At 35.9% G+C, this 12,025-nt stretch overlaps 1 protein-coding gene across 2 annotated transcripts; it reads left to right on the top strand.

Moving 5' to 3' along the window:
• Positions 1–1,200: 1,200 nt before the first annotated feature.
• On the top strand, positions 1,201–11,163 carry LOC110780071 (dihydrofolate synthetase). 2 transcript variants are annotated; one of them, XM_021984510.2, is made up of 12 exons: positions 1,201–1,403; positions 2,080–2,472; positions 2,943–3,040; positions 3,338–3,488; positions 4,506–4,568; positions 4,650–4,811; positions 6,187–6,378; positions 6,500–6,599; positions 6,840–6,971; positions 9,848–9,979; positions 10,591–10,704; positions 10,783–11,163. In XM_021984510.2, the coding sequence occupies exons 2-12, from the start codon at positions 2,179–2,181 to the stop codon at positions 10,938–10,940; spliced, it is 1,596 nt and encodes a 531-aa protein (XP_021840202.1). In that variant the 5' UTR covers positions 1,201–1,403; positions 2,080–2,178; the 3' UTR covers positions 10,941–11,163. The 2 variants fall into 2 exon arrangements, with proteins under 2 accessions (XP_021840202.1, XP_021840197.1); XM_021984505.2 differs by having other exon boundaries at positions 1,202–1,403; positions 10,591–11,163.
• Positions 11,164–12,025: the final 862 nt, after the last annotated feature.

Below are 12,025 nucleotides of genomic sequence, written 5' to 3'. Positions count from 1 at the left end.
ATTTCTAGGAAGAATTTTTGATTGAATTAATTTGATCTCTAGGAAGGACTTTTGTTTGCTTTTGAAATGGAATTAATTAATAATAAACAATATATACAAAGTAATAAACCATAAATAATACTCCATTTGTCCCTTTTTATTCTTTATGTTTGGTATCATGACAAGTTTTAACAACTAACTATATTGATAAAAGTTCAACATTTTTTTTATTTAAACCCTACGTTTATTGATAATGTTATCTAAAATATTACATTGGAAAAGTGTGAGAGATGTAATATCTCCATGAGAAAATGTGAAAGGTTTAGCGTCCCAATAGTTTTAATTAATTAGAATAATCAATTGCACGATTTTTTACATAATAGTAAGGACATTTATGATACAATATAAAAGGAAAGATTCTAAATATAAAGATTAAATTGGGACACTAGAAACGGAAATTATGAAGAATAAAAAGGAACGGATGGAGGAAATAATAAATAGATATAATAATAATAATAATAATAATAAAAATAAAAATAATAAAATAATAATAATAATAATAATAATAATAATAAATAAGTATATAAATAATAATAATAATAATACACAAATAACTACTCCGTATACTATAATACTTAAGTAAATAATAATTAAATAAGTGAATAAATAAATTATTTTAATTTTATTGAATTAAATTAAATTTTACTAAACTAAACTGAAATGAATGCCACTGAATTGAATTTGAAATGAACGTCATTGAACTGAACTGAATTTCAGAACATGGGCTTACTCTTCAATCCTGAAACCAAGATTACTAATTTCAATATATGGTATAAGTACATACCTCCTTATTATAATTAGTTTTAGTTTATTGCATTTAATTATTTAACACTATATAATCATAAGATATTTTTTTTTACCAAAAATGTTGTTTAAGGTAAATATAAAAGTAGGGTCCGGATAATAGTTTTGGATTGAACTGTATCTGGTCAATTTGAGTCGAGCTTAAACTCAAATCTGGACTGTGAAATCATCAATCGAGTCGAACTCGAGCTCAAAACTAAAGTTCGAACCGAGATTGAACCTAAACTCAAACCTGATATACAAATAGTTAAATGAGCCGAGCTTTGTTACCCTGATCTTAGGTGACGTGATAAGCTAAATTGACAATTTTAGCTTGCCTTTGGAGTTGGTAAAGTCACCTTATTATTTTACCCATTTTCTATTGACCCGCATCTCCCAGCCCAAACCCGATTCCAACCTCACCCCAATCTCCAAAAGCTCGCTTTGACTCTCCACCCTCCTCGGCTCCACTACCTCTACTCCCACCGCACTGCCACCAAAGACCACCGCCGGCGCCGGCTGACTATCCGTTGAAAGTCTCTCTAATGTAAATACTCCTCGAATCGAAGCGCCATTTTCATGTCAGTACTCCTCTATCTCATTCTTGTATTTTTGTTTTCACATTATAGCTTTATCGAGTTTGAATTTTGAACTTGTTTAGGGGAAAATTATGGCTTGGGTGAATTAACTGAGTTGATCAGTAGACTTGGTTGGTTAAATAATTGGATCAATTGTTGGATTAAGGAACTAATTTTTGATTTAATTGGTCGATTTTTCTGCCCAAAATTTATGGTAATTTGATAATGTTACTATGCTATGTTAATGGTGTATTGTGGATTTGTTATTGCATCGTGTACATGTATAGTTGGAGTTATGATTGTTAATGTTGTGGTTTATTGGTGGTTAATCAATCTTACTAAAGTTAAGAAGATAATTCCAATGGCAAAGCAACCAAATTTTAGACAATTTATTCGTCTTGAAAATGAAACTTCAGGGAATTTTTCTTAAAAGTATTAGTTTCTGTTCAATTTTCGATTTTTTAAAGAGTATTGTAATTGTGGGTTACCTGTTGGAACGAATAGCTTTCCCCATTGTAAAACATTTTAGTGCAGGTGTTGGATTGTGGGAGTTAATGCTATACGAATTCGGACACTAATGCCTACAAAATTATTTATAAGACTACAAAATTATTTATAATTAGAATGTTTCTTAATCTGAACTTCTGCTGACCCCTTAGTATCGAATTATGCTTGGCAGGTCTTGAGCTTCGTTGTAAACCATGATGGTCAAGTGCAACATAAGTGCACAGGCAACTTAGATATGTCTTTGGATGCCCCTTATGTGGTTTAAGAGGAAATGGCAAATATGAAAGTATTTACTTCTTTTTATAGATGTGCCAAGCTGTCTTGGTACACAAACTTGGAAAGTAATGCCAGGATACCAAGTTCTTTCCTGGGGTGTGTTAGAACTTTGTGTTTAGACTCGACATGCTCAAAGACACAAGAGGTTGTGGAGTACTTGGATAGACTAAAGAATTTTGAGAAATCAGGAGTACCAGAAAATGCTGGCACTGAAACTGATGATGGGTTTGATTTGGGTCGTATGAAGCGCTTGATGGACCGTCTTGGGAATCCACAATCAAAGTATAAGGTCCTTCCTCCCCATCCTTGACTCTTCTTAAGTTCTTTTGTGATACGGAGTATGTTTCATTCTTTCCAAATCGTCACTTCTTTGTTTGCTTTTATGTTAATATTTTGTAATCTCTCCACCACCATATTGATTAAAAAAAATTATGCCTGTATTTTTTTTTTTTTTTTTTTTTGCGGCTGTTTGTGTAATCACGGTGTGTATGAATATGTTGACATGGTTTTTGGGAGGAGTTCGGAGATGGTAATTGATGACTACTTTTAGTTTTGTGGAAAAGTTCTGTTCTTCTATCGGGTTGTGTTCCCACCATTTATATGACCACCAATGCCTACTTACCAACAATCCAACATTCCAACTTTCAATCCCTTGCCGCTCTTACAAATTTCAGATGCTTTAATATTTTTTGATTCTCATGAATCTTAATGTGATGATTGATTTAAAGATATGGTTTGGCTGCCTAACAATTGATGCAGACTGTTCATGTTGCTGGGACCAAAGGCAAGGGTTCAACGGCTGCATACTTATCTAGTATTTTGAGGGCAGAAGGGTATCGTGTTGGTTGCTATACAAGGCATGTTCTATCTTTCCTATGCATTTTCTTATTGTAGTTAAAACCTTTGGTCAAGCAATTGTATGTTATATCCACAGTATGTACGAAGTATATTGTAAATCCTGTACCAAGGATTATGAACAATTTAATTATATAAGCCTTATACGACTTATAGTTATAAACTGCCGTGAATATTTAATACATTCGTTAACATTAGCCAATTAATGTTCGAAAGCTTTGCTTAGTTCCCTTAACTTCTAGATATGGTTCAGCTTATGTAATGAATTCCCCTCACCATAGATCTCTTTATTTGCACAGCCCTCATATCCGAACTATTAGGGAGCGTATGTCAGTGGGAACACAAAATGAGCCAGTTGCAGCAGATTTGTTGTATTCTCTTTTTCTTAGAATCAGAAAGTCCCTTGACCAGGCAGTGGCACATGAGTCTGGACTGCTGAGTCATTTTGAGGTATTTAACTGTGTACTGCATGCTATGAGTTATTAGAATAAGGTAAAATTTTAATGACATAAGAAATAAATTTTCCTCTTCTATGGAGTTATTGACTCAAATTTCGGAACAGTTTATAAGACTTACGTTGAACTTTTAAGATATGAGTTTGGTTTCCGACATCCAACATTGTATCAGTATTAGATATACATCAACATGAATATGATTACTGTTCTTTCTTCATTGCAAATAAGATGTTAGTTCATCAATATTGCACTTGATCCCCACACCTTCAACCATGAGGTTGGAGTTTCAAACTCAATGTGCCTGCTAGTTTTGGTAGTTGGTTTGTCTCTGGAAGCCTTTTCAACTTCCCCTTCCCGCTTGGATATTCTCCTTGGTTTGGTCTTACAGACTGGTCGAGGACCTCCTTACCTTATCTCCTCTTTATCCCTGCACCCTGAAAAGAGTCTTTTGCTGTGGTTTGGAGGATGAGTCGAGTACTATTGTACTAGTTATCCATTGATGGCCTGTTTGGTAGCCGGTAATAAATGGTGGGAATGAGAATAAATCTTAGTGTTATTTGGCAAAAAAAATTAACATCATGATGTCAATGGTAATAAAACTTTGTCTCAAACTTGGTGTTTTTCTTCATAATTTTGCTTTCTCACCTAATACCACTCCCCAAATGGTAATTAGTGGTAATGGCTTTTTATAAAGAAAAATAGATAATTTTGAGTGAACTAGCATTACCATGAGAATGGATATTGATTTTCTTTACAAATTTACATATAAATTCAATCTCATTGACACCATTTATAGCCGGCTACCAAACTTGCCGTGAGAGCATTGGCCACCTTCAGGCATACTCTCCCGATGACATATTGTGTGAAGAAGAAAAAAAATTGTCCTAGTAATTTTTAATATTTGGATATTTTCCCTTCATCTGCACTCCTTTGAGCTAGCGTTTTGCACCACCAATCCACCATTAGATGAACCAAAATTTGTTCTCTCTACTGATGAACGGAAAATTTTCAGGTCCTAACAGCTATAGCATTTACTCTATTTGCCGAGAAGAAGGTTGATATTGCAGTTGTTGAGGTAATTGCTTGGCTCTACAGTCAATTTTAGTTTGTCTACCTGTGAAAGTATGTTGTTGTTGATTATGCGTGATAATGTCAGGCTGGGTTAGGAGGAGCACGGGATGCTACAAACATAATCTCAAGTTCCGAGCTTGCTGCTGCGGTGATAACAACTATTGGAAAAGAACATCTGGCTGCTCTTGGGGGTTCCTTGGAAAGCATAGCATTGGCTAAGTCGGGGATTATCAAACATGGCTGCCCAGTTTGGTGACTTTTCCCTTTTTTTTTGTAGTTATCTATATATATGTAGGTATTCAGAGCCATTTTGATTTAGTCCATTACATCCCACAACCAAAAGATTCATTTGTTCTTTTGGTTGTGGGATGTAATGGACTAAATCAAAATGGCTCTTAATACCTCTTCGCTTCCTTTCCATGAAGTAGAGGATGGTCGTCCCGTTGTCGTCCTGTTATCGCTTTTGGGTCTGGAAACAACCTCTCCGCAATTGCAAGGGTAAGGTTGCATACGTCCGACTCCCCTTACCCCGCTTCTTGCGGGAGCCTCTTTGAGGCAGTGGGGTAATGATAATGATAATGATCTATATATGATGCTGGATATGATCATGGTGTAAAAACTAGCCCGAGTTAACTCGTATCGCCCGAGTTAACAAGGTTTTGGAGGCTGGCGATACGAGATATCCCGAGTTGTAAAGGTGTTTTTAAAAACGGCGAGATCTCGGCCGGTTCAACCGATCTGAACGAATTTTGTCCGCATTAAACGTTATAAACCTCACATCTACTCGGTTTTCAGTCGAATTCCCATGTTTTCGACAAAAAGAAAGGGAAAAATGAAAGAAATGGAGAAACTCCATTGAAATAGAGTAGAGAACTCCATTTTCAAATCTAAAACAAGAGAGGAGAGAGAAGGTAGAGAAAGGAATTCATTTTAATTATGTCGCTTGTACGGTTTAGGGGAGGGGGACTAGGGTAGGTAGTGAATGGGGCTGACATGGGGCTTCTTTTTAAATTTCAAATCCTACGCGACAACCGCGACACGGTCCGCGACTAACGCATTAGTTCCGTTACCAAGACTCCGCGACCGATCCCGCGACCGTGACCGATACCGCATTTTTTATCTATGGATATGATCATTTGGCATGCTTAAGATCATGTTCTTTGTAACAGTCAATCTAAGATCTAAAACATTTTTATGTGCAATCTGCATGCTGCCTAATGCAGGACACTAGGACAGAGTTTGGTTTTGATCTACCATGGATGTGGGATGTTTGTCCCTGTCCTTGGGAGTTTTGAACATACATTTTAGCTGCATTAAGATTCTCCCCTCAAAAAAAAAAAAGATCCTATATTTTGCGTGGTTTTCAACTTTTCATCCCTCATTTTACCCCAAAAAAGGTGTTTTGAACTGTGGGGTTGTGCTATTGCGTTCTAGTTTATATTGTGAAACTTAAAGATGATAAGACTGTTGTCAAGCACCACAATGTTTGACTTTTACTATACTTCAATTTTTTTGAATCTGTTCTACATTTCTTCCATGGATCTGAGTATTTAATTGTTATATTACTTTTCTGCTTATGTCTATGTTATTTTCTTGACCTGGCACTTGATTCAACTTCTTAGGTAATTCTTGGGGGGCCATTTCTTCCTCACATTGAACAAATTATACGTGATAAAGCTCTATCAATGTGCTCACCAGTTGTATCTGCTTGTGATTCTGGAAACAGAAGTGTCATGAATGGTTTTGGCATCATCAATGGTGAACCACGCCAGTCTTGTGATATAAGGCTTCATATTCAGAAGGACATACCATTAGTATGCACTTCTTTGACAACTCTCTCTAGTTGCTTACATCTTAAGTTATTGATACTGGACTTCTTTAAGTTTTGATCATGCAACCTTGGTATTAGCTAAATCAAATGTTTCTTTCATGCAGCATATTGAGTTATGTGAGGTAAATCTATCAATGCTTGGGCATCATCAACTTCAGAATGCTGTCACTGCAACTTGTGCTGCATTATGCCTTCATGATCAAGGTGAGAATTTCTTCTTTAATTCTGTTTTTTCGCTGCTCAGTCATACATGGATCATGTATCCAACAGTTCCATCACAAGTGAGTGTCAGAACTCAGAATATCCATCTAGTTTGATGATATTTAACTAATTTGTAGCACTAAGTAACACTCCCTCTTGCTTCAAGTAAAGATAACCATGATGCACGTCTCTTCAAATTATGTGATGCATTTCTTACTATTATTAGCTCGGCTATTGTTTTAGGTTGGAGGATTGCTGACGGCTCCATTCGTAGTGGGTTGGAGAGCACACAAATGCTTGGGAGAAGCCAAATTTTGAAGAAAGAAGAAATTGAGGCACTAGGACTTTCTGGATCAATGGCATTGCTTGATGGAGGTTTGTTAGTTTAACTATTTTCCATATATGTTTTCAGTCTGTTTAATAATGTTAGTCGGCGGTATTCATACCACTCTATCGGTGTGGGTTTGTTAGTTTTACGCTTCTCCACATGCGTTTTAATGGTACTGGGCAGTACTCTTTTAGTGTAGGCTGGTAATCCCTTCAGGAACTTTTTTTCTTTTTTTTAGTGTAACTCAAATACTCAATATATTGCTCAAAAAAACTTCAACCATTTACAAATCACTTCAGGATTCATTATCAGATTTCTGCACGTTTGTCCCACTTCCAAATATTTTTATTTTGGCCTTCAAGTCTCAACAAGAGGCAGTTCCCCTCCTCACTTCCTAATGTTTCTATTGAAATCTTAGCGAAAGGTTAAGGTATAAGGTTGTGTACATTGTTGTTGAACTTATGATACAGTGGAAGCAGAAGAAAGATGTAGGCTTTTGGATAAAAGTATACTTCATTCATTAATCAAGTACAATGGAAATGCCTGAATATAAGGGCCTACAACTTAACTAATAATCTAAAAACATAGCAACAACTAACGTAGAAAGTAGGAATGCATACCCACCAAGGAACTAGCACATCCACTAACAACAGAGAACTTCCCACATGCTATTTGACGACTATTAGAAAGTCAATTAACGACTAACAACTAACTTAGGGCCCTTTCGGTATCGTTTTTTGTTTCCCTAATTACACTCCCCCCCTTGCTTTTGAGTAAAAAATAATCATGAAGCATGTCTCTTCAATTTATGTGATGCACTTTTCACCGCGCATTTTTAGTTGATGCACATTATCACCAATACTAAATTTTTTGAAGTACTTCCCTCCATGGTGCACATTATCACCCACAATTTTGGAATAATGTTTCTTCCACTGCCACTTAGTGCCATGGTTTATTTCTTATCATTTTGGAATCTACAATTCTTTGTCAAAATCCCAATGTTTTTACATTAGTAGCATTGTGGTTTTCCGTTGTGCCAACAATACTTTTCCTTATGATCGATCCTGTGACAATTGTTACACCTAGAGTTTTCCTTTACCCTTTATTCAATTTTATTTTCTCCCATCTTCCTTTTCCATGGTCCTTTCAACGACGTGAAGGGAATTAATCAACTCCGCAAATGATAATTTCAATAAATCTTTAGTATCTTCTAAGTTAGGAAATTTAAGTTTCATACTTTTCCGTAAGAGTGACTAAAATCTTGTCTGCCACTCTTTGGCTAGAAAATTCTTCATCGTATAGACATCAACTCTTCCCATATTCTTTGACCCCTTCATTGTTTTCTTCCCCAACATCTCAAACTCTCTTGAGATTTAGAATTTGCATTAGCTATGTTTGATGGTTGCCTTCAAACTCCTCTTTAATTTTCTCCCATGTTTGTTGGGAGATTAAGAAGTCATAATACTTGTGAAAGTTTCAGAATCTCTTCCCGCACAGCTAAATGAATACACGAGAGTTCCTTTGCCACCCTTGCCACTTCTTCGACATGCTTTTTGATTTTGGTTAGTATTGCATTTTGTGGAAGAGGGGTTGGGTCAAAATTCACTATCACTAGCTTCACACAAAATGAAATCTAACTTGAAAGCTAAGAGTTTGTCAGAAACAATTGAGACTAATGTTGACCCAACCCCTCTCCCATAAAATCCAACACTAGTCCAGACCAAAAAAGTATGATGAAGAAGTGGCAAGAAAGACAAGCCATTTTTGCTTATTCATTTGGACGTGTATGTTCACAAGTATTATTACTTGTGAGTCTCCCAAAGAAGCATGGGAGAAATTAAAGAGGAGCCTTAGGGCAACTATCAAACAAAATTAAGGAGTTGGGTATGAAAAACAATGAAGGTGTCAAAGAATACGGGAGTAGGTTGATGTCTATTCTCTATTGCAACCAAATCAAACTACTCAATGGGGAATTTTTTAGCCAAAGGGTGGTGGACAATCTTATAGTCACACTTTCGGAAAGGTATGAAACTAAAATTTCCTCACTTGAAGATACTAAAGATCTATCATTATTAATATTTGTAGAGTTGATCAATTCCCTTCACGCTGTGGATTTAAGGAGGACCAAGAGAAAGGAAGATGTTGAAAGTAAAATTGAAGGGATAACTCTTTGGTGAAACAACTGTCACATAACCGGTCATGAAGAAAAGGATTGTTGGCACAAAGGAAAACAACTACGCTTCAAATGCAAAAAAAAAGTGGCATTTGGCAAAGAATTGTAGGTTGCACAAGGACGAGGAAGAAACAATGGCACAGGTCGCCATGGAAAAAACATTGTCGTAGAATTGTGGGTGAGAATGTGCTCCAAGGAGAGAAGTGCTTCAAATGATTTGATATTGGTGATAATATGGAGCAACGAAAAATGTGCATGGTGAGAAGTGCATCATAAAATTTGAAGAGACGTGCTTCATGATTTTTTTCTTCTTCTAATTTTGAGGGGGTTAGGTTAATTAGTGCTCCAAAATCAGTGGCACAAATATTAAGTTACTACTGCCAAAAAAAACTTTCAATAATTTGTCTATGGCAGTTTTTAAGTCAAATAGCTTGTGGGAGAGCTGAATGGCTTGAATTCACTATCTGTATTCTTCAATAGTGAAGGAAACAGATTATCATCGCGAAGTTTTGGCTGAATTTGTACATCAGAGAGTCAGACTGTCAAACTCTATTATCTGTATCCTCAAGTCCATGATTATTACCGCAAGAAGAAGCCAATACATGGTTGATAATTTGATATAGTAAGATACTTAAGCCGAGTAGTTAGGGTGCTTTTAATTAGACCGTGAAGCTATTATTTTGTTGAAGATTATGAATTCTGAGTTTCCAATTTCTATATAATCTTAATTTTGTCTGTCTGTGCGCTCAGCCCACACACAAGAATCTGCAAAAGCATTGGCAAATACAATTTCTACCGTATGCCAAAACTCACGGTTGGTCCTTGTGGTTGCGATGGCAAGCGACAAAGATCACTGTGGTTTTGCAAAAGAACTCCTTACAGGTCAGTCTCTTATTTCCCTATTGATGGATACATTTTCACTCAGACTGAGGTTAAAGACTTAGAAATCAGAAAAGTGGAAACAAATTTATCTTGCTTCGAAATTGTTTCTTTAAGATAGATTTAAATAGGGGTGGCAATTCGGGTCAATGGGTAAGGTTCGGGTTTGGTTTTGGGTCGGGTTGTGTCAAAAAATATCAGAAATATTATAAAACTGTATATTACTACAAAATAAGATAAATGGGTCAAAGCAGGTCGATTTCAGGTCATTCGGGTTCGGGTTTCTCCCAATAACATCAGGTCAGATTCGAGTCGGGTTATCGCGACGGGTCAGAGATTGCCAGCCCTAGTTTTAAATCACTAGTAAAAGTTTCTGGTGCATTAATAGGATGACAACTTGACTACTACTAGTAATTGTTTCCAAACGGACTGCAATCCACAATTTGTATCATGTCTCGATTAATTATCACTAAAAGGCTAGTAAAGTATGCAATATGTCCCTCAAAAAAAAAGGTATGCAATATGTGATTGGTTTTATGTTTCTGTTCAGCTATAATGAAGGGGAAAGTAGGGTTTAAAGAGAGCCATAGTTTAACCGTGTTTTAAAATTACAGGTCTGCATTTCGAAGCTGTTTTCTTTACAGAAGTAGATATTGCAGGAGACAAATCTCGAAGCACATCAGCATTGTTTTTGAAAGATATCTGGATTAAAACATGCATTGAACTTGGTATTGAATTTATTTATGAAGAAGATGTTAGTAATCTGAAATCATTCGATGGATTAATTCATTCTGTTGGAAATTCAGATAAAATGATATTGGCTGTTGAAAGTTCATTGACAAATTGTTTGAGGGCTAGCAATAGGACTCTGAAAGCAAGAACAGGGGATCAATCAGGTGTAATTGTAGTTACAGGATCTCTACACATTGTTTCATCTGTTTTAGCTTCTATCCATAAAAGTTAAACTGCAGTTAGTAGTGAGTTATTTTTTTTTACTGCATTGCTGTCCTTTTAATGTCTGTAATTCAAATCCCTTATTGTTTTGTTTGAAATATAAGGTTAATTAGATGCTACTAATATATACTTGTATCACCGTACACTTGTATCACCGTACCTTTCTGTATAACAAGTTACTAGAATTTTTTACGGTGATTGTCTGTCGTTTCACCGTACTTTCTGTGTAACAAGTTACTTGAATTTTTTTACCATATTAGTGTTGCAGAGTTTGAGTACACTGATTGCTCATTTAGTGTTACTTTTTAAGAGGGACGAGCAACTTAAATATGCTAGGTACGTTCAACTTCAATCATCTTTCTGTACTTAGAAGGTAGAATTGGTTTCAGTGCATGTCTGTTTTACCATTTCAAGAGACTGCAGCTTTGGCTCATGTGTTGCTTTTCACTTTTATCAGTAATAATTACTTACTGATGTTACTGATGAACAATCTTAACAAGGTACATTACAAGTACAAGAAACCATGATGTTTTTTTGGGGGTTTATTATATAAACAAGGATCTACTTATTGCCACATCTAAACAGTGTATATAACCAAATTGGATGATGTGCATCTTTTCAAACCAGCTCAGCTATACATGTCTATGCTTGAGCCACTCTAAAGCATTTCGCAGCTGAAGAAACTCTGCCTATGTGACCTCCAAGTCACAAGATGAGTTCCCCGCCAACTCCACCAACTTGTGTTAATTAGTTGTTTTCTGACTGGTTTTAAACTTTTAATATACGGATTTCTTTGGTTTTTCGCTTTATTGCCATCTTAATTCCTAGATCGAAAGGCTAATGTTTTACTCAGACTCTGCATTCAATAATCCCTTTCTTTTCCGTAGGGATGGGGGTGGTGTGAAGAAGTGGACGCTTCAAATTACGGCAAAATCAGACCCTATGACCTCCAAGTCACAAGATGAGTTTTCCACCAACTCCACCAACTTGTGTTAATTAGTTATTTTCTGATTGGTTTTAAACTTTTAATAAACCGATTTCTTTGGCTTTTTGATTTACTGTCATCTTAATTCTTAGCTTAATTATAGGCTAATG

This window comes from Spinacia oleracea, chromosome 3, assembly GCF_020520425.1.
Source record: "Spinacia oleracea cultivar Varoflay chromosome 3, BTI_SOV_V1, whole genome shotgun sequence".
Taxonomy (NCBI): domain Eukaryota; kingdom Viridiplantae; phylum Streptophyta; class Magnoliopsida; order Caryophyllales; family Amaranthaceae; genus Spinacia; species Spinacia oleracea.
This window is presented reverse-complemented; position numbering and strand designations above follow the sequence as displayed.